The sequence below is a fragment of the Pogoniulus pusillus genome, chromosome 10, assembly GCF_015220805.1.
Source record: "Pogoniulus pusillus isolate bPogPus1 chromosome 10, bPogPus1.pri, whole genome shotgun sequence".
Lineage (NCBI taxonomy): Eukaryota > Metazoa > Chordata > Aves > Piciformes > Lybiidae > Pogoniulus > Pogoniulus pusillus.
Window position 1 is genome coordinate 23,823,526 of NC_087273.1, and position 23,423 is coordinate 23,846,948.

The 23,423-nt window shown below is 41.1% G+C and overlaps 1 protein-coding gene across 2 annotated transcripts; it reads right to left on the bottom strand.

Moving 5' to 3' along the window:
* Positions 1–609: 609 nt before the first annotated feature.
* Positions 610–23,066, bottom strand: BAG1 (BAG cochaperone 1). 2 transcript variants are annotated; one of them, XM_064150029.1, is made up of 7 exons: positions 22,884–23,059; positions 19,204–19,332; positions 18,970–19,052; positions 18,214–18,327; positions 17,623–17,730; positions 4,587–4,649; positions 610–1,305 (listed from the first exon to the last, which is right to left on the bottom strand). In XM_064150029.1, the coding sequence occupies exons 1-7, from the start codon at positions 22,924–22,926 to the stop codon at positions 1,216–1,218; spliced, it is 630 nt and encodes a 209-aa protein (XP_064006099.1). In that variant the 5' UTR covers positions 22,927–23,059; the 3' UTR covers positions 610–1,215. The 2 variants fall into 2 exon arrangements, with proteins under 2 accessions (XP_064006099.1, XP_064006098.1); XM_064150028.1 differs by lacking the exons at positions 610–1,305; positions 4,587–4,649 and adding an exon at positions 13,846–17,471 and having other exon boundaries at positions 22,884–23,066.
* Positions 23,067–23,423: the final 357 nt, after the last annotated feature.

Below are 23,423 nucleotides of genomic sequence, written 5' to 3' on the forward strand. Positions count from 1 at the left end.
ACCAGTCACTGCTTCACCAGCTACTGCGGATATGACTGACCACAAGCATCAGTGAAAAAGCAACCCTCCCGACAGGTATATCAGCTAGGGCTCTGGCCAACAACTGCAAAGTTGGCTGCACCTGCAGACAGTTACTATCTGCTGCAAAAAGCTTGTTTTTCACCTAACAGAGCAGGTCACTTGTGGCACATAACTTGACTGAAAGAATCAGTTCTAACATTCAGACACATGGCACTGCTAAAATGAAGTTGTGTCACTTTGTAGCATTACAAAAATTCCATAAAAATTACCTTGACAGACTAGAAATAACCACTGCATTTTTCCATTAAATATAGCATCAGGAATTCAGTACATTCAGGGGAAAAAAAGTATTAAAACCATTTTCAAAATAGCTCCTTACTTATAACTTCCTTGAACTGAATCCTTGGTACATGAGCAGCATGAGTAATCTCATCTCATTTCCCACCATAACTCAAGACAAAACACAAATAATAAAAGCAAGAATTATCTACAAAAACCACAATACATCAGAAATCTATGTAGAAGACATAAGTCTATATCAAGGAGCTCAGTAACAACTTAAAGCACCACTCAAAATTCAGTACCATACATGTTACAGTACATTCCATTTATTATGACAATTTAAGGCTAAAATAGGTATGACTCCCTTATAGTCATCTTTCTTGTATTTATAAACGCATACAAACATTAAGTAGATACAAACGCATAGGAGTTTTCTTATTGCTCTGAACTGTTTACTAGAATATTCAACTCGCCCACATGTCATCTTGGTTTGCCTTTTTCAGTCAATCTGAATTCCTACATCTGCCGTTTATGCCACTTAAAAGATTACAGACCTTCTCTGATTTGAGCTGTAAATAAATTCAAAGACATATCAGACAAAATTGTCCATCACTGCAAACTTTGTAACTTAGTTAAGTAAGCATTCATCCATAACATATATAACAATTCACCACAAAGATTATTTCTGTCATTCTTCAGGAAGGATATTCTTTTCAAAATAACAGGCCTAACCAAGCAGCAAACAAGACAATCAGCAAATAATGATTGGCTGCTACCAGTCTAACAGACCGGGCTTTTTCAAAATGAAACAAACCGAAAAGAAAGCTGAATACGTGCTCCAAAACAAAGAGCAAACTTTTCTTCCTGCTCACAGAGCAATTATGTTTCCTAATTACGTAGGGCAATGCCTTCTTATTCTGCCAGTGCCAAATTCTTTGACTGCAGCTTGTCCATTTCTTGACCAATACTTCCTTCAATGGTATCACACTGAGCAAGAAAAACCTGAAAGTAAGAAACGAACAAATGTTATTGCAGATCCAATTATAGCAATGGTAGATGCTTCTCGAGGACAGAAACCACAGTTTCCATCATGAATTTGAACCACCTTCCAGTCACAATTTTGTTTACCCAAAATCCAAAAGATGTATCATATTTGATAAGGCAATAATATGGTTGCTCATCCTCATCTGTCCTGCCACTGAAGTACTCTGAGTTGATCCAAAGGTCATAAACAACAATAAGCAACATAACCACCAAGACAAGTTAGTGCTTCAGTTTGGAACATGACTGCTAAACTCCTTTCTAAAACACATACTTGTGTAGCCAAGGGTGGTAGTGACAAACCTACACAGTCAAATTGAGAAGGAGCTTTCCTCAAACCAAGGCCTCTTCTATTTGTCAGGACTGCAGGGGTAACATGAACCCTCATCTTTATGAATAACTGTTGTACTTCAAACGACAGAAGACTGCATTCCAACAAGGGCAGTCCACAGCACCTTACAGTTTCTTAGAACCTTCCAAAAAATTCTAACAAGTGTAGCAACCCACACACAGCAAGTAAGAGTCAGCAGCCACTGGTCTCTGCTAGCGCACAGAACAAGTCAGCATGTTAAACTCATTCTTTTAGGCCATTCCAACGTCTGTGAGCACACTGTAGTTTCTAAGCAGACTCTCCCACTGTCAATTCAGACCTTGCACTCAGTTTTGTTATGTCTGCACTACATCTTAACAGTCAAACCAGGCAGATATTTAATAACCTTTAAATTACACTAAGAAACTTTATTCCATCAAGAACAGCAAAGTGTTATGCCATTGAATGTTTCATCATCATCATGGTGTTTTCAATCATCTGTCTTCAACCAATCATTTGAGCCAGCACCAACTGATGTGTAAGGGATAGTAAGTCAAGGCAATAAAAACTGCAAGTTGTTGGTCATGTTTTACATCTCCTGGTTCAGGAAGATATGTGCTTGCCAGCAACAGAAAGCAGCTAGTAGTTCTTCCTTGCTTTCATGAATAATTGGGAGCAATAGGCATAATTTGCCATCATTTTCTTGCTCTGGAAAAACACATTGTTGGTCTGAAACCCCTCAGATTCCTTTTCAGTCTTCAAAGGGTTTATAACCTACAACTGCAGAATACTGTGCCTATAAAAGCAATCAGTAATTCTGATTTCTGCTCACAGTTTGTTTTACAGTAAGAACAGTTCTTACACAAAGCTCCACTTATTTCTGCAATAACTTCAGCCCACAGTGCAGCTCTAGTATCTTGTCATTAGGTTTACTGCCATACCTCTACTGCAGTATTTTGCTGCTTTGGCTAGGCACATCGAATCAAGAATATGTTCCAAGTCACATATAACTATGCCAAACAACAATCTTTGTTTCAGTTTGCATTAACTGAACTCACTTCTGCAACTAAGTGTTCTATCCCTAAATCTACAACAAAAAACATTTCTACTATGAAGTACTTCTTGGTAAGGCTTCCTCTGAAACACATGGCTATTTTTTTTTTAAATTTGAGAAAAAATAATGGAAAGTATTTCATAAGGTTACAGTAAACCTCATATGTGAATGCAAGGTACTTTCACATTTTTTTAGGAGTCTGTGACTGAAGCTACCAAATACAAATAAAACAAGTAACATGGTATCATTACCATTCATTTATATAAGTCTGACCTTGAAGAGGTGGAAGGACAAATTCCAATATTTATTACAAACATACAGTTCATGGTCTGTTGTAGTTTAAGAGTTACCAAATGTGTTAGTTTGAAGCTAGCTAGAATGTTTTGGTGAGAAGAATGAGATTACAGACTGTGAAAGGAAAACAATGGTGATGTCTACTCACAGGCTTACTAAGAGATACAAGAAGAAGAATCAAAACATAGATAAGGCACTACTCCTGCTGGGGAGCTCTGAGCTGCATCCCTCTCTAACCTCACCCTCTGTTTCTCTAACTAATCCACTTAGCTTCCTAACTCCCTGGCCGAACTTCCATTCTTTCTTGGGACTGGGGTAAGGTTGAGAGGGGTAGGGGCAGTTGGGAGCCCCTCCTGGGGACTCAGGATTCTGGGAGGGGTGTTGTGTTTCTGTATTACCTTTTACCTTGTATATTTCTGTATATACTGTAAATATCTGCTTGTATATTCTGCTAAGCTGTAAATAAGCTTCATTCAAATTTCCAGAGCCGGCTGAGTCTAGTCTGGGTGATTTCCAAAGTGGGGGGCGGGGGGCGCAGGTAACACCCAAACCATCACACCAAGTGGGTAAGTAGAAATCCAAACCCCTAGGTGGGTGGGAAACCTGACCTCCAGGGAAGGGATTACCCAGGTCATGTTTATTCCCCCTCATTTCCTGCCTATCCCTCTATGTAACGGGGAGGATTTTCCAGTTCACTCTTTTGCCCTTCACCTTCCTGAGACCTGCTGACCACACAGTCAGGGCTGCTTGCCACATGGTCAGGCCTACTCCCTGTGGCCACACCTACCTCAGGGGAATCCACCGCCACCTGCAAACTGGTTCCATACATACCTGTACATATACCCTTTCCTAATATCTCTTTATATTCCCTTTCCCTAAATACCTTTTATTTTTTGTTAAAATTACTCTCATGATTTATAATTTATGTTCAACTGCCTTTGTTTACCCCTTACCTTTCCCTGCCTACTTTTTCCCCTATGGGGGAAGAGGGGCAAGGGATAGGGGAGGTTTTGCCCTGAAACCTTAAATGGTGACATGATCTCAAAGCAAACAATGTCTAGGAATTTATAAGCATTATACAACAGCAAAGGAATTAAAAAAAAAAAATCTGCTAGCATAGCTGCTCTTCTGTACAGATTTTAAGTTAAAGATTTTGCATCCATATAAAGTTGGTCCACTGCAAAACAAGCTAAATTTTCCAAAGAACACCACTAGGAAGATCCAGCAGGAGATAGTTGACTGCATCCTTTTGCCTAGACCTCCAGCCCACCAAGATACAGGAAAGGAGGAATGATCCTGCTTCCTTTACAAGTTACCAGAACAGCTTTATATCATTATTCAGCCATAAGGCCAACCGCTAATGTAAACTGCAGGTGTTATCTGAAAACAGCATGAATTACAAAAATCTCAGATTTTGTATGCTGCTTTGTAAAGCTATTAAATACATTTCAAATGGAAGTCATATGAAACACCAATGTAATTAAGACAAACATTGAAAAAAATGAATTGCCAAACAGCTCTCATTTTCACAAACTCTTGGTATAAGTGCCTAGCATTAATTAGAAATAAAACAAAACAACTCACCTGAACCTTTTTTACCAAGCCCTTCTTTTTCAGTTTGCAATCACTGAAATTCTCTGGCAGATTCTGCAGTAAAATAAATAAGTTGATGCAGCTTAATGTTAAAATTAGCATATTAAACTTACAGCAAAAATTAGATCTATCAAAGACTCCTCTGAACAGGCATCCTGAAAATGTCATACTTGCCAAGTGAGGATGATTACAAAAGGAAGCATTTAGAAGAAAAAGTAATAAAGTCAAAAAATCAGGTATGCAGCACACCAAATACAAAAACTAGGCTAACAAACTAACCATGTGTCTTTAAGGTAACATACAGAAGTAGACTACATGCACTGCTTCTGTCTGCTATGGTATGTATTATCTGTTCCACCAAGCTTCAACTGCAGTATTTTCCAGACTATAAGAGATACTAATTTCTTACAAACTCATTGACTCAATGAATGCATCACCAGCAATACAGGCATTGCCAGTCTGCTTAAGCTGTACATCTGATCTTTTCTAGAATCTACTCACAGAAGGCAACAGACAGAAAGTGTTACATGCTGAGAGCTTTTAATTTAATTGAAACAGCATAATTTGCTGTACTCCTACCACCCAATATATTCATAAATGCCATCTTAGCAATATACGCTTTGTCCTTTTGGAGCTATGTGAAATTTGGCTGTTGGAGGGGAATGGTGCTCAGGTTTGCAATACTTTTTTGAAACATGTATGACACCTGCACATAGACTGTGCTCTTACTCCTCAAGACACATAAAAATTTTCACTGTCACAGCTGTATCTTTTATTTTCCACCCTAATTCTGTATCAGGAATGGAGGTTTCCCAATATTACTCTCCCTTTTGTTTCAGCTAAAATGCAAGCATTGCTGAGAGGTTTACATACGTAACAATTAAAAAAAAACAAAAAACAAAAACCCAACACCTAAACAGAAAAACCCCAAACAAACCCACCTCTTTTTAGTGTCTTATCAAGCAAACATGGATTTAAACATAGGAGCCTTGTACATAACCTAATACGGCATTGTAAATAGTACAAAATGCACAAAGAAACAGCCCATCATGGGAAGTGAAACCGTAGGCATCACTGAGATGCCAGAAGTTCAGGTTCATACAGCTCCAGTATTTGTGCAGTAATTAGGCCACTGTGATACCAAAGAAATAATAATCACCAGATATACATGTCTTCCCAAAACCGTGGGTGAGGAGAAAGATGGGCATGCAACAGAGTTGAGCTGGGACACACTGTTCTATTTTCAAGGGCAATCAAGAAACTTCAGGGCCTTGGGACAGAGGCCATCTGGAACACAAGTAATTATTTTCCTCTCTTCTTCCAGCCGTGGGCAGTGACACTAGAAGAAACAGATGGATCACCACAATTTTAGGTTTTTCAACAATGGGATGGCCTATACAGCACCAGACCTGCTGGCATCACCTTTCCCAAAGGGGGAAGAGGATCTTTATTCTGAAGTCTGCAGAACTCACTGATAGAGCTTTAAGCTAGACCTGAAGGAGGATAATATCCAGCTTGCCTGTGACAAGCTATGGGATGACAGACCACGATTAGAGGGACAAAGTGCTAGTGAAGACCCTCAGCCTATTGCTCTGAAACATGCTAGGGACACTGCAGCACACTTGAAAGTCTTACAGATATAAGGCAGAGGCTCCTGGGGTAACAGGAGCCAAGAAGGAAACGTCAATGAAACACTGCAAAGAAATTAGGGAGACTTCATCTAAGAAGGTAACAGCTGTCAGCCACAGCCCAGCTGAAGTGCCTGCAGCATTGGCAACAAACATGAGTTTGCAGCCACCATGCTGTTAAAACAAAATCCATAACTGAGTGTGATTATCAATGGCTACAGGCTCTTACGGACAAGCAAGGAAGAATCATAGAATCAACCAGGTTGGAAGAGACCTCCAAGATCATCCAGTCCTGTCCAATCAACTAGACAATGGCACTAAGTGCCTCATCCAGTCTTTTCTTGAACACCTCCAGGGATAGGGACTCCACCACCTCCCTGGGCAGCCCATTCCAATGCCAATCACTCTCTCTGTGAAGAACTTCCTCCTAACATCCAGCCTATACCTCCCCTGGCACAACTTGAGACTGTGTCCCCTTGTTCTGTTACTGGTTGCCTGGGAGAAGAGACCAACCCCACCTGGTTACAGCTTCCCTTCAGGTAGTTGTAAACAGCAATGAGATCATCCCTGAGCCTCCTCTTATCCAGGTTAAACAACCCCTGCTCCCTCAGCCTCTCCTCATAGGGGCCCTTCTCCAGACATGTTCCAGTATCTCAAGATTTCTCTTGAGTTGAGGGGCCCAGAACTGGACACAGCACTCAAGGTGTGGCCTGACCAGTGCTGAGTACAGGAGAAGATAACTCCGTTGTCTTTCTCACCACAGTGTTCCTTACCCAGGCCAGGATGCAACTGGCTCTCTTGGCCACCTGGGCACACTGCTGGCTCATCTTCAGCCAGTACCTACCAGTACCCCCAAGTCCCTTTCTTTCCTGGCTGCTCTCCAGCCACTCTGTCCCCAGCCTGTAGTGCTGCTTGGGGTTGCTGTGGCCAAAGTGCAGAATCCTGCACTTGGCCTTGTTAAATCTCATCCCATTGGCCTCTGCCTACCCATCCAGCCTGGCAAGGTCCCACTGCAGGGCTCTAGTACCCTCCAACAGATTGACACCTGCTTCTAGCTTGGTGTCATCTGCAAACTTACTGATGCTGGACTCAATCTCCTCATCCGGATTATCAATAAAGATATTAAACAGGACTAGGCCCAGTACCAATCCTTGGGCCACACCACCAGTGACAGCTGCCAACTGGATGTGGCACCATTCACCACCACTCTCTGGGCCTGGCCTTCCAGCCAGTTCTCGACCCATATCAAGAAAAAGGAGTAGAGGGGTTGCCTTCTACATTAAAAAATGGATATAGTGTGAAGAGCTGTCCCTGAAAAACAGCCATAAGCAGGGAAAAAAGCTTACAGGTAAGAAACAAAGGCAACAAGGGAAACTTGTGGTTGGTGTCTGCTACAGGCTGTCTGATGAAAGGGAGCCCACTGCAAAGTCTTCTAAAGGGCTAAAGGGTGTTTCATGCTCACAGGCTCTCTTTCTGCTACTTCTGGAAAAGCAGCAGTGAGCTGTAGGCAATCCAGGAGACTTCTGAAATGCATGAAGCATAACTTCTTAAGAGGGGTAACACCCTTACCAGAGGGTAGGTTATACTGGACCTGATGGTCACTGAAACAAGTGAGCTCATCAGAAGTGTCAAGATTCAAAGTAGCCTGGGTGGCAGTAATCACACACTGGTGAAATTTACAGTCCTCAGGGTCAGGTGAAGAATAAAGTCAGGACCCTGTATTTTAGGGAAGCAATCACCCCACTTTCTAGGAGTTCATCAGGTCCTCTAGGGAAACTACCCTCAGGGACAAGGCAGCAGAACAGAGCAGGCAGATCTTTAAGGGTGCTTTCCATAGAGCACAATAGTTCTCAATCCCTAATGTAAGAAATAGGGAAATGAAGGCAAGAGACCAGCACAGTCACATTGAGACCTGATGGTCAAACTTGAGGAAAGGAAAGAACATGTGGAAGCAGTGACAGGTATGGTAGGAATGCCTGGTTCTGTTGGGATGGAGTGAGGAAGGGCAAAGCACAGCTGGAGCTGAACCTGATAAGGGATGCAAAGAATAATGAGGCTTTCTACAGGTACCTCAACCAGAAAAGTAAGGTCAAAGAAAGTGTACTCTCTTGATGAGCAAGACTGGCAAAGTGGTAGCAACAGACAAGAAGACTGAGGTAATCAACAACTTCTTTTGACAGTCTTCTGCTTTTTTCGATCTCTCTTCCCACACCCTGTGAGTGGATGGATTGCAAGTGGAGGACTGGGGAAGCAAAGTCACTCTCACTGTAAGAGATCAGGTCTGTGACCCTTTGAGGAGCCTAAACCTACACAAGTCTATGGGACTCAATGAAATGCATCTTGGAGTCCTGAGAGGATTGGTTGACCTAGTTGTCAAGCCATTCTCCATAATATTTTAAAAGTCATGGCAATCAGGAAACATGGCAGGCTGGAAAAGGGGAAACCTAGAAGGAACCTAGAAACCTAGGAAGAACCTAGAAACTACTGACCTATCAGTCTCATTTCTGTGCCTGGGATGATCATAGAACAGAGCCTCCTAAAAGCTACGATAAGGCACATAGAGGACAGGGAGGTGATTCCACACAGCCAGCATGGCTTTGCAAAGGGCAAATCTTGTCATACAAACTTAGTGTCAGGTTTGTTCATTTATTTTGGTAGTTTGCTCTTAGAAGATGGGTAACAAAAGGAATATTCTGTTTCCTGTAGTTTCAGCTTCTACTTCTGTTTCTATTTCTCCAGTACCAGTTTTCCCAAACAGCAGCATTGTTAAAGTGGATAAAACTCTGATCACCTTTTAACACTTCCCTTCAAGATCAGAAGAGAAGCTTTCTCTCTTGCAAAGAGCTTCTATGTGAGACTGCACCTCCTAAAACTAGAAACTGAACACATTTCTTTCAAGTGAAAAGATGATTATCAGCATCACAGACATGAGTTCAGTATGCAGGTTAAGAGACAAACCCCTCCAAATGCAAAATTATGCAGTATTATCTTACAGAGATAGAAATACCTAAGAACTGAAAGTTAAGAGGTTTGTTTTTTTCCCCCAACTGGTGTTCATCCTCTTATTATCAAAACTGTTTGTCCTGAGATGCCTTCTATCAACTTTTTGTCCTTTCCAAATTCTCTTACTTCGTGAGGAAGAGCAGGAGAAGCTTTGAAATTCAGTTACCAGGTTAATACCACAATGTAAATTCTCTTACAGGTGCCTGTTCCATGCCAGCCAGTGCTGATTTATGTAATGTTGCCTTACTTCCCTGAATTTACAGCATGAGACAGGTTCAGAAGCTGCTATTACTTTTCAACGATGGTCTGTCCAAAATGAAAACTTTTTACCAGGTGACACATAGCCATTTTCCAAAACACATTTTTTTACAATTCTTTATTTTGGAAGCTTACTTGTACTTTTTTTTCTTTACAAAGTGTATTCTCTAGTACTGCAATAAGCCCTTGCTCACTGTAGCATGCCAACCTGCATGTCTCATTCAAAAAAGCAAAACACTGTCAAAAGGTTGCATTACAGGCTTTTCTTTCAGAAACTGGATGCTCCAAAGACATTACCAAATAACTGAGAAGTTAGTTTAAAGCTGTGAGTGAATTATCTCCAAGCACTAGTTCTAGTTCATATATTAAAAGGCAGCCTTTGGAGTATTTGGGGGGAAGAAATTAAAAATACTATGAAGTTATAGGAACTGTTCTAAGGAATCTTAGACACAGGAAACAGTCCTATTTTTCCCTTGGTTTTCAACAACACAATTCAGTTTCTTTAAATTTTAAAACATGACAAGAAACATTTTGAATGATAAGAGTACCTGATGCATACTATTTTGACTTCACATACATAATAGTTTGGAAGAACAAAGATCACTTAGGCCTAATTATTAATGGCTGATTCTCACCAAAAAATGAAGATGTTATTTATTATTCTATGCCTTGAACTTTTCCATGACTTGGAGTTTCTTAACAGTAAAATTAAGAATTAAATTCTGCACTAGCTCAGTTACACTGTCCATCTCTCTTTGCCAAGCACCTGTTTCAGGCTCTGTTTTCTCAAGGAGAGATTCCAGCCTATGCAAGTATCTGGACCAATCTGAAACAGCAAATTAACAATTTGCTGTCTTCAGAATATGCCTAAATTAACTTTCAGTGGCAGACAGGGAACTCCAGTGCACTTACCACACAACATCTGCTCCTAAAACAGATATTGGTAACTGGAGGAAACTTTTGAGTGTAGAGAAGATATTCACACTAATTTTATTGACAACGCTCTTCAAAATTATTCACTGTAATTACATTCTATACTTGCACACTCTCACAGCTGTTGTGGCAGGGCACTGCAAACTCTCTTCCCCCCCTCTGTATCTGGAGGTTTGAATGGGGTGCAAAACTGTTTTCCCTATCCCCACCTCTGACTCTGGAGGTTTGAATTGGGGAAGAAGTAGGCAAGAAGCTGCTTTTCTCACCCCTGCATTGTTGAACTGGTAAGAGCAAAATGTGCCCAGAATATATATATATATATATGGCAACTGGACATACTGGCTAGGAGGATCCTGAAGAAATGTGACATGGAAGTGTGCAGTTCCCACTTTTGGACCTCCGCATTCATTGCCTCTGCCACAAACCACCGCTAATCGTGATAACACTCTGAGCAGTTCAACTTTCCCCTGCACTGCTAAGGCAGTGGTGCTTCACAAGATTTGCCTTGTGGAAGCAGTGTTGAGACACTGACTCTGGCAGGTTTATTTGCATTGGACTCTGCCGCGTTGATCCATGACTGGATTATAATTTGCACTGCTGCAAAGGAGCCAAGGCACTATCTCCAGATTCTACTCTACTGCCATGAGTAGATCAGACACTCTGTAGGACTCTGGACTGCCTTTTATTGATAAATGGGGCAAAGCTACTTTGTGGCTTAACCTTTTCCAATTTTCTGATTCTCCCAAATTACTAAAATTGCTCATAAGCATCCTTATGAAGATTTCTCAACCAAATTGGAGCTCAAATTTAACTAGTTTTTATATAGTTTGTGGGTGGGGCTTTTCAGAAATAAAAACTACATATTTTTATAATTCCTGCCTCGTTAACTGCCCCAAGTAATTCAGCTGTTTGGGTGGGTTTTAAAATCACACATTGTAATCCCCTTGGCAGAGACATGGAGTTGGAAAGCCTACATGTACTAGTTTGTCAAGCTGCTTAAAAAGTGGTTTGCAATCCAACTTGTAAAGGTTACAAATCATAGAATGGTTTGGAAGGAACCTTAAAGCTCATCCAGTTCCAACCCCCCATCATCAGCAGGGACACCTCCCACTAGAACAGGTTGCTAAAGGTCTCATCTAACCTGGCCTTGAACACCTCCAGGGAGGGAGCAGCCAAAACCTTCCTGGGCAACCTGGGCCAGTGTCTCACCTCTCTCACTGGAAAGAACTTCTTCCTAATATCCAGTTTAAATCTCCCCTCTGACAGTTTAAACCCATTACTCCTCATCCTGTCATTACAAGACCTTGTAAAAAGTCCCTCCCCAGCCCTCCTGTAGGCCCCTTTCAGATACTGGAAGGCTACTATAAGGTCTCCTTGAAGCCTTCTCTTCTCCAGGCTGAAGAGCTCCAACTCTTGTAGCCTGTCCTCATAGCAGAGGTCCACCATCCCTCTGAGCATCTTCATGGCCCTCCTCTGGACTTGGTCCAACAGTGCAATGTCCTTCTTGTCTTTGGGGCTCCAAAACTGCACACAGTACTCCAGGTGGGGTCTGATGAGAGCAGAGTAAAGGGGGAGAATCTCCTCCCATGTCCTGCTGGCCATGCTTCTCTTGCTGCAGCCCAGCACACGATTGCTGTCTGGGCTGCACCCACACTGCCGGCTCATGTTGAGATTTTCATCAACTCAGACCCCAGGTCCTTTTCCTCAGGGCTGCTCTCCAGCCATTTGCCACCCAGCCTGGATTTGTGCTTGCAATTGTGCTGACTCAGGTGCAGGACTTTACACTTGGCCTTGTTAAATTTCATGAGGTTGGCCTGGGCCCACTTCTCCAGCCTAGCCAGGTCTCTCTGGATGGATCCCTTGCCTCTAGCAAGTCAACTGTGCCACATAGCTTGGTGTCATCTGCAAACCTGCTGAGGGTGCACTTGATTCCTCTATCCATATCACTGACAAAGATGGTAAGCAGCACTGGTCCCAGCACTGACCCCTGAGAGATGCCACTTGTTGCTGGTCTCCAGGTGGACATTGTGCCATTGATCACCACTCTCTGCATGTGACCATCCAGCCAATTCCTTATCCAGCGAGCTTTCCACCCAGCAAGTCCAGAATGTCATGTGGGACAGAGTCAAATGCCTTACTAAGGTCCACAGATCTTAACATCAAATTAAGTCTCATGGACACTATGTTTCACCTTAGTCAGCTAAAGTGTCCTCTCCGGGAACATGTCCAACTACTCAGGGCTTAACAGGAGAAGTTGGCAATAAACATTAAGTCACAATAACCTGTCCATATTTAGTTAAAATCAAATTTAATTAAAGAAGGAGCAGCATAAGCTTAGGCAGTGTTTATGTAAAACTCTTGCCAAATCTCCATTTTGGTGCCAGCAATGCTTGTGGACCAGTAGCTTGGATTAGTGTACAGCTCTTTTCTACAGAGTGCATTTTATAGCAGGTTTCTTCTTTGCATTGCACTTTCTCTGTGACAAAACCCTGCTCAAGTGCCACAGTCCTTGGTTTGTCTAGCCTTAAATTTTCACAAGTGACTGCAGTGCAGGTTTCAACCCAGCAATCTCTGTGGAACTCCTAGGCACTCCATCTGCCCCAAAACAGAGCCCAAGACTCCAATATCAGTTGTTGTTTCCCACCCCCCAAAGTCAGAACTGCTTCACCACATCTCTTCCAGACTTCTCACCCTGCAGATACACTGAAAAGATGCATTGCAGAGACACACACATCACACCCTCAAAGACTCATCTTTTGCACACACAACAGTTGTGCTTTATACAAGTCCTTAAAACCAAACACCACTTACAGAGTCATAAATTCACACGTGTGCATTTTCCTACCTTTAGATTCCCTCTGTTCAAGTGTTCAACTACAAATCCAGCAACACTCCAAGTACTGTCTTTTACAAAACACTGTTTCTTTTCTCTCTCCCAGAACTCTCCAAATAAAACCATCTCCCTTTGCCACAGAATGTGACCTTCAGCTCTGCTCAGGTTCAATTTGTTTTGGAAGTGCTTCCAATAATTATTTTTAAGCTTAGTGTTACCTCTTCAGTTAATTGCCAAACAACAAATCACAAGTAGTATCTGATGCCTGAATCTACTTCATAGCACATAGCAGTGTAGTCCATTAATAAACAAAACAAATCCTAGTCAAATATATCTGACTATCTTAGCAGAATCAAAGAGACACCATTCTTAAGTCAGGCAATATTCTACACTGGCAGTCACTAGCAATAATAACTAGAAATATTTTTGGTTTGTTACCAAATTGCCTAAAAAATAAATTACTCTGCTACATACGACAGCAATGATAATCACCTGCAAAAAAATGTATTTTTTCTGAAACCCCATATATTTAACAAGAAGGTTTTTTGCTAGTTTCTTTCAAAAATCCAAATCAAAACAGAGTATTTTAGCATGTAGTGTTTATTAACTAGCAACCCTTCACTTTTTTTTTTTTTAATTTACAGCTACATAAATTAGGAAATTGAATAAGCACATTAGGTTGATAATATTTCTCATCTAAGCAGACATCTGAGTAGCTTCTATTCAATGTCAGCATTTGCCAGTGGGTTTTCTGAATGCAGATAAGGGAACTAAGCATTCTACTCTCACTGAGGTATGATTGTATTTTCATGCTCCTTGTGTTTTTGAAAATTTTTCTTCAAATCTTTTGTTTATAATTCATGCTAATAGATTTAAGAATTACAGGAAGAAATGCTCATCAAATATTTATTTATCCAAATAAATTCAAAGGTTTCGTAATACATTCTCGTCTTATTATAAGTGTCAAAACTAGCGAGAAGCCTGAGAAATGTTTATTACAGGCACAATGATTTCTTTTCCAGAGAAACACTGAAACAGTAATTTGACAGATGACTTTGTCATGAATTTATGTAAAGAAGATCAGCCAGTGGTATTTCAGAAGAAAACTTTTTTTTTTTTTCACTTAGAACAACCTCTTCTCTGAGACACTAAATAACTAGATCATAAATCTACCATTTAAAAAGGAATTGTGATGAGAACAAAATAACCTCAGACTGCAATACTGGTAACAGACTTAATGTAAGTTAGAGCAGGCTCACAAGAAGTATGTAGTATCCTGACTGTGAATTTAAATATTCATACTGAGCTCAGAAAAGCTTTCTGGTTTGTTCCTGAAAAAGCCTTTCAGCTATTTACAAAGCTGTGCCAGCTGATCAAGTGAAGGATTTTCTGTGCTCTAGTCACCAGTATTTGTAATTAGTGTAGACTTTTAGTCCTGAACCAAATGTCTTAACTGCTGAAATAAATGGCATTTTTGGTGATGCTAACACACAAATCTTCAGCTGTAGATAGAATAAGACTCAGTTTCTATTCCTGGTGAAGAAATCTTCCAATATCTGTGCCTTATGGGAACATCTGACTGTGTGACAGCATTCAAAATGTGCTCATGAAAAATGCTCATAAGATCCCTCCACTCTTCCCATTGTGAAGCACACATTTAAACAAATACATTTAATATTAAAATGTTAAGTACAGCTGCTCTAGCCAAAAGGATCCCTTCAAGACTTTCATACCTTTGGCAGTGGCATCTCTCACATATCAATACTGTAGACTACCAACCTACTTCTCTGCTTCCTAAATTGCTTTTTAAATTGATAGTTCTTTAACACATGGAGTCTAGCAAAAAGGAGTTTTAGTTCTAAATTCAGCTCCTCCAATTAAATGAGCTTGTCTACTAACAGTAGGAGGTTGACAGCCTGAGAGAAGCTTTCTCAACCTTATCTCTCTATAACCACACAAACTTCACTTTGTATTAAGCTGGATGATGTTTAAACAATGCATGAGAGTCAAGACACTTTAGAGGAGCTTTCACAACAATTCTTCCAAAGAAATAAACTGGAATCCTTATAGTGTTAAGCTTTTTGATACGCTTCACTTCTACAATGCATCCACTTTTCTGTCTTAGCAGAAAACGGCTCATTTGGTCACTCTTCTGCCAACCTTATTTTTTTTAACATGCTGTTATTGAACCAATAGCACATCTAAGAGATTTGTCAGAACCAGCATTTTACTTGGCTAACAAAAATACTACTAAATCCTCTTATGAAACAGTTCTAAGATACAGATAAAATACCTTCTGGATACTTCAGGCTTTTTCATTTGCATTTCTATTTACCTTTATTATTTCAGTGTAACCCATTTATTGTTCATATACGTATCTTTTTGTGGTTGTCTACTGCTGCCCTGTGTGTCGTACAGTACAGCTCAGTAATACCTAAGGAAGCTGGTGGCCTGCTCATTTTAACTAATACCAGTGCAGTGAATTGCTACATTTTACGCATACTCCACCCAACTACACATATCTCACATGCAATATTTCAAGGTTTCAGAGTTTTCATGCCAAAAAACATATCTGCCTTTGTATATCAAAACAGGTAACTATAAACATTGCTAAGCCTAATATAGCCCACATCACCTCTGTACAACTCCCCACTTATTTCTTGTGTTAAAAAAATGAGGCTCAACAATTTCATTGGCTCTTACACAACAAAGTAACAAATCAGTACAGCAAATATTAAAATATACCAGTTCCTAATTAGTTTAGCTCTGGCTGCTCCACTTCCACAAGACACAAAACAAAGTGACAGAGATTCCATTATTTCCTAAGTCTAAACACAAAGTGAGTAAATTATAGGTCTTCTAAAATCTTGCACTAAAACTGAAAGTCTCTTGTCCAGTATCATTTAGAATATTTTGGATAAGGAGATAGATAATCGCATTCTTTATGTTTAAGCCACATAAAATGTACCAGAATCAAAAGGAAATGGGAAATTAATTTTGGATTAATTAGCGAGCAGTGAATTATTTTCTCAAGGCTGTTTGCTGAGTTTCAGAACTGTACACCAGCAAAAAAGTACTGACCTTTTTTTAATAGGTCTTAGCATCAGAAATAAAATTTAATCACACCCAATTAACTGCAACAGTTGTCACTTCGTTATTTTCATAAAAACACATAGTATATCCACCGTTTCAAACAGGGAAGTGGTTATATAAAGTCTTCATGTCTAAAAGCATTTAAGAACTGTCAGCAAAATATTTTCCTCTACATGAGGCAGAAAAGGAAGAAATTTGGAAAACCTTCTAAAGACTTTGAAATACTTAGCATATTATCATTTTTTTAAAGTATTTAAGAACTCCTGGCTATGACAAACAGCAAAGGCTAGTTTACCATTAAAGATAAGTTCATGAGCTCCCCACCACTCCTAGAACACATGCATATTGTACAGCATTCAATGACAGACAATTTGAATGATTACTCCTTATTTTAGTCTGCTGATGAACTTTTTCAAAGTGTCCATAATTTAAACTACATTTGGTTCACCAGTTATAGGTACTTGCATGAAACCTTTCTGAAACAATACTGTAAAGGGTCACTGTACAAAGGTGGAGACCCAAAGACATCACTACCACAGAAAAGCTGTGTTTTTCCTTCAGATCAGGATATTATGATAATGATAATCAACATAATTATGTAATGAAGTTTACAGAATATGACCAGAAAGAGAGTAAGGAAATACTCTAGTTGCCATAATCTTCTGTTCTTACCTAGCTCTCAGCTGGAAGATATAGAAATGTGATGTAAGGTTATGATCCATTAATGACTGTGAAGCACTTGGATATACCCCAGTACATTCCAAAGAAAAAATTCAGCCCTTAATACTCAGGCATCTCAAAGATAAGTACTGTCAGCCCATATAAAATGGAACAGATTATTCTTCAGGACCTCCTTGTTCCTATCCAATACAGAATACATGAGTATGGATTTGCTGGGTTTTTTTTCCCAGACCTCTACTGTTGCCATGAAGTTTAATGAGAAATTTTGCCACAACAAACTAGAAGGGTAAATGTTGAGTAAAGGATACCCATTTCATGTAGTCTTAACAGGTGGCTGCCCCAAATGAAGCTCTTCTGCAGAATGGGGATGCATACACAGACATTAATGTCACCATTTAAAAACAGATGCTGCCAAGTAGTCTTTTTGGAGATATACAGGGGCAAGAGCTGGACATTAAAAAAAAAAAACAATTAACTAATTTTCAAATTATTTTTTTAATTTACTATTCTCATGTATCAAATAAATGAACAAGAAGGATATATTCTTAATAGTAAATTTCTAGTGGGAATTAACTTTGTTCTGTGGTTATTTACTTACAATGGCATCGATCTGTTCCAGGATCTTCATGAACTGCTCTGCAGTTCCTTTTATCCTCTTGTCCAGCTGTTTTAGCGCTTCTGCTTGGAGGTCTTTTGCTAAAAATCCCTGAGGAGGAAAAATAAGGAAGGAAAGACAAAAGTTATTCCATACCCTACAGAATATTCTAGCTAAGAATATCTGTCAATTCTCCACAGCAGAAAACACCTTTAACTAATTCTGAAAGTTGCAAGTATGATAGGGACTCCAATCTCAATCTGTGTTCTACCCATCCTTGAAATGCTAAATGCAAGATTTGTTAGTCCTACTTAAACAATGCAACATTCTCCTCTGGACTTCTAGAAAACCCTTCATGTTTTTCCAGACCTAGAGAATAGGATTTATCAAAATGTAGTAATATTTACCTTTTTCCAGACAGTGCTGTATTTCTATTTTGTAAACTCATAAACAGCATTTGAAATTTAGTTAAGAATTTTACAGGACCCTAGAGCAGTATTACTGACTACTCAGAAGTTTTAAAGAGTATTTTTTTAAAATATATTCACCTACAAAACTGTTTGGCAAAGATATAAAGATACAAAACTGACATACCTTCTGGATACTTGTGAACTCTTTATTAACTTCCTCTAACTTATTAGCTATTTGCTCCACTGACTTCTCCAAATCTTTTAACTTCTTTAATTCAGCCTCTTCTTCTGGACTATTCTGTACATTCAAAAACACAACATTAACAACTATGGAACAGAGACACCACACAGCTGAAAAGCAGCAACAGTAGTGAGACAGACGTAAACTTACACTGACTTAAAATCCATACTGCATTGTGGTCATTCTTTCCTTATCTATCAAATGTGCCTCTTCTAAGGCCTAATTACAGACACAATCAAAGCGGAAATGTACACAGATACACCAAATGAGATTCATTTTAAGGGAATAAGGAAAAGTGCAGGCTTTTTGTCATTGTTAGCTTAGCATCTTTAAAGTAGAGGCAACGTGTATCACAAGATACTACTTTTCCTCTATTTGTCAAAGCAGCCGTAAGTCATCTCACAAGAGATAATGCAAAGGACTCTGGAGCTACAGCTTTTTTAAAATTTGTTTTAAATCAGAAAAAGAAAATTCAAGAGCACTGACAAGCAATAGATTAGGCAGAATTTTGCCAGTAATGTATGGCAGAAGTCAGTCCGTAATGTAATTTCAGAAATATACAGACTGCAGAGTTATTTGTAGTGCGGAGTAAGATGGAACTAAACTTTGTGGGTAGGTATAGAAGATATGATGCAACCAGTTCAGATCAATCACTGATGTATATGACAATAATTTAAAAGGCCCAAAGGCAACACTTACCCTTTTCCCAATCAACATGACTTTGCAACCATTTTTAACTCCAAGCGCTGACAACGGCTGTTCCAATTCCTTTAGAGACTTCCCTAAATGGAAAATGAGAGAGGAAAAGAGCAGTTAAAAAATAACTGAGTGGCATAAGAATGTCTTTTTAAAGACATTAAAAACATGAGTTTGTGAAACTGATTAGGATGAATGGCATCATCTTTAAGAAACACACAGAGATTTCTAAGTTACCTTTGTATATCAGTTTCTGAAAAGGAACTGGAACTCCAGTAACTTGTTCAACAAGTGCAGCCATGTCTTGTAGTGTTGGTTCACCATCTTCTTGTTGAGAAGCAACCTGAATACTGTGTTTCTCATTACCTAACAAAAAACAGTAATACTTACTGTAATCCAGAAAATATTACAGAGAATCAATTTCTAGTATTTATTTCCACCAATGCAGAAAGTTCTCAAATCACTGATTCTTATGTACAATTGCAATTTTCAACCAAAGATTTCTCTTGGATTTTCTTCATCTTAGAGTGACTTACCCCATCTGAAAATTTTATCTTGCATTTGAATAACCTGAAGAGCTCGATCAGTCTACACTTTCCTGACACATTCCATTTCCTACCTGTAAGAATGTTTCATGGCGTGAGTCTTGGGACATGTGAGAAACTTTATCACCTCCTTTGCTCCCTACTCCTCATACAAAAGAATGTCTACCCTGCCTCTTCTCCACCAGCCACCTGAGATAATTCTCGTAGTCCAAACACTATTTCTCCCCATAATACTGCTGAAACGCAGCCTTAACCTCCTTGACTATTCTGTCTGTCATATTCCACTTATGGAGCATTCCAGAGATCACTTGCATGCAAACAGCAGGAAGTTCTTTAAAAAAAGAGCATGTCTCTTAATCTCTGCTTTGCAACAGACCCTTTCTATAACCCTCTACTTGCACACACTTAAGGCCTGTCAATCTAAATGCACCCAAGGAATAAGACACCACTGGCTGCAGGGGAAATCAAGACAGGTATTTTTTACTTCACAGGAAAACAGAATTCCTTAACAAATATCAGATGGAAAACTGGTACCTGCTACCATTTGTTTGGAAATGTACCTATCTTTAATAAAGAAGAGTGCTAGAAACACTGACTTTAAAGTATTCCAGCCTCCCAGAGTCACATAACAAGTGTCACTGTGGCCTCAAAAATTCATAAGATCCAACAATATTTATTAATTTCAATACAGTTTTAAGCTCAAAATCACATTATGCAAACTCTCCTCCAAGCTTTTGTCATAAACACATTTTCTTCCCAGCTAGATTTGGGGGGGGGGGAAGGTCCTAAGCTCAACTTATTTCAAAAGGTCCCATCAGTAGCTCCCATCGGCATCTGAGAGAAAAAACAACCAAAAAAAAAGAGAACAGCCAAAGTTTGCCTAGTAACAGGAAGTTTTAATTACAAATCATGAGTACCAGTTTAGGCTGACTGTAACAAAAATGTTCCTGTAAAGAAAAATATCCAATGGGTTATAACTGACTGGTATTATAGCTTGCCAGTTTGTTTCAGTAAATGACAATTTGAGTCCTAAGTAACCACTAGAGCAAAATTCGAAAATCTATTTTTTTAAATGCCTACATATATTTAAGAATTGAGTCACTTCAATTTATTGCAGATTGTCAAGCAATAAATGTAGGTCTGCTAGCATTCTTTCTTAACCCCTTCCTCCATCATTCCCTACTTTCACTCATGCCTGCAGAAATGTAAAAGCATCTGAGCTAAGTGGGAAACCAGACTTTGACTACGACAGATAGATGTGGCTGAAGTCCAAGATGAATAATGCTTTCTGTTTGCTATTTTTTAAAGTAACTACCAGAGAATAAAAAAAACGGAAATGGTGTGGTCAGCAGGAGCAGGGAGGTCATTCTGCCCCTGTACTCTGCACTGGTTAGACCACACCTTGAGGACTGTGTTCAGTTCTGGGCCCCCCAGTTTAGGAGGGACATCGAGATGCTTGAGCGTGTCCAGAGAAGGGCAATGAGGCTGGGGAGAGGCCTTGAGCACAAGCCCTATGAGGAGAGGCTGAGGGAGCTGGGATTGTTTAGCCTGGAGAAGAGGAGGCTCAGGGGTGACCTTATTGCTGTCTTCAACTACCTGAGGGGTGGTTGTGGCCAGGAGGAGGTTGCTCTCTTCTCTCAGGTGGCCAGCGCCAGAACGAGAGGACACAGCCTCAGGCTGCGCCAGGGGAGATTTAGGCTCGAGGTGAGGAGAAAGTTCTTCACTGAGAGAGTCATTGGACACTGGAATGGGCTGCCCAGGGAGGTGGTGGAGTCGCCGTCCCTGGAGCTGTTCAAGGCAGGATTGGACATGGCACTTGGTGCCATGGTCTAGCCTTGAGCTCTGTGGTAAAGGGTTGGACTTGATGATCTGTGAGGTCTCTTCCAATCCTAATAATACTGTGATAAAACATTCACAGACTGGGAAACTGCTGGCAAACAGCAAGATGCTGAAATTATTTATAAATATGTTAATAAATTATAATATATAAATATGTTAATATAATTAAGTTATTGTCATTTTTTTAAAAGAAAAATTGACTGGTTTAAAATGAAACATTTTTACAAAATAATGTACCGGTTTAAAAACATGAAGGAGCAGGCAGAAATAAATAAGCTCTAAAGGTGGAAAGAATGTAGTGAAAAAGAAATAGCAGCAGAACTTATTCAATAATTTAAAAATAATCCATTTAAAAATTAACTTGTTTTGTCAGCAAAGATAAGCTGATGAAGACCTTGCGGACTGACCTTGCTATCCCTCTTATTCCTCCAACTGCCTCGCCCAGATCCACTTCATCAACATTTACTCATGGTATTTTCTATCTTATAACAACTGTGAATTCCAGGCTATTCTTGCCACTTTGCAGTAACCATTTTCGTACTTGACTACATTTCCCCTTTCACCCTCTTCTCCCTCCTCCTCCTTCTCTTCTTGAAGCTGAAGCAAAAGCCAGTTTCCCAAAGCCAGCTTTTGAGTAACCTATTTCATCAGGCTGGCATAACTTTCGCTTGCAATCACTAACTACAAACGTTCAAACTTACTCAACAAACACGAGAGCCCATAGGGTAGCACAGTGCTGACTTTGGTGATTTATTTAATGTAGATGAATGTTACTGCCAAAAAAAAAAAAAAAAAGGCAATCTCTGCTTTATGTGCCCGGGCAAGGGCAGCCTTGTCACCTACTCCTGTCATCGTTTCTACAGCAGATCTCAGTCACATGGCATATTTATCATCATGTTGATACAGAAAAAGTTGGCTTTGGCGGTTGTTTCCTTTCTGTTGGATGAGCCTAACTGAGCCAGCTTACATGAGACTGCAGGAAAACACAGTCATAGAGGAATGAAACCTTACAGTAGTAGCCAGGACGAGACCAGGCTAAGGAGAGGGCGAGCCGTGTCCCCCTGACGCCGAGGCAGGCCCGGCGGGTGGCCCCGCGAGGCCGAGCACGCTGCCGGCACCCCGCTGACAGCTGCAGGCCCGCGCAGGCGCCAGGGGCATCTTCTGCCTCCGAGGCTCTGCGGAGCTGCCGCCGCGGACACTCAGCCGTCCCAACACACAACCCTCGCACGGCTTCGCGCCGCCGCCCGCGCGTTTCCCGCTGGCCCCTGGCACCGAGGGCCCGCCCGCCCCGCAGTGTTGGGTGGCAGTTAACAGCCGAAGAGGGGAGAGGCAAGGAGGGTGTCCAAGGTTCGCGGCGGACGGCGGATGGGACTCCCCCCCCTTAGCCGGGACCCGACCCGCACGGTGTCGCTGGGATCCGAGGCACCGAAGCCAGCTCGGGATAAGGGGCGCCAGGGGACGTGCCGCGGGGCCCGCTGCACTCGGTAGTGGCTGAAGGTGACCCCCGCCCACCCCTCCTCGGGCAGCTCTTACTGTAAGTGACGGTGACGGTAACGGGGGCACCAGGCGCCGCCATCTCACCCCGCCACAAGAACCCCGTTCTGCGGGCGCTCCCCGTGGCGCACCGGTAGCTCGTCACTTCCGCCTCTAGCCGGGAGGGGCTGGGGCTGCAGGAGGTGACGCTGCGGGACGTGACGTTGGCAGGCGGCCGCAGAGAGGCTCCCGCAGGGCTGTTTGCTGATGTCACGGACGGCGCCACAGCGTCCGCCGCGTAACGAGAGAGCCGAAGCCATCGAGCGCATCAGATGCTGCTGCGGCCCCTGGGAGCGGCAGTGCCGCCGGCGCTCCCAGCAGTAGCATGACCAGCTGCAGCTCCTGCGAGCGACCTCCGGGCCCGGCAGCTGCTGTTCGTGCAGGAGATCCCAGCCTCGAACCCTCATCCACTGAATTAAACCCAACAGTTTTCCCTAACGCCTTTCATAGATGCTCCGAGCAGCTCCTGACAAGAGACAGGGTCAAAGGAAGCTTGGTGTAAATGTGACGTTGCACAAGGCTTTTGGGATCAAAACCACC

Coding starts and splice junctions, on each gene's coding strand:
- BAG1 (XM_064150028.1), bottom strand. CDS start 22,926: ATGGCGGCGCCTGGTGCCCCCGTTACCGTCACCGTCACTTACA. Junction 19,333..22,883: donor TACCGTCACCGTCACTTACA/GTAAGAGCTGCC, acceptor GTTTTTTGTTAG/GTAATGAGAAACACAGTATT. Junction 17,731..18,213: donor AGTTCACAAGTATCCAGAAG/GTATGTCAGTTT, acceptor TTTCCTCCTCAG/GGATTTTTAGCAAAAGACCT.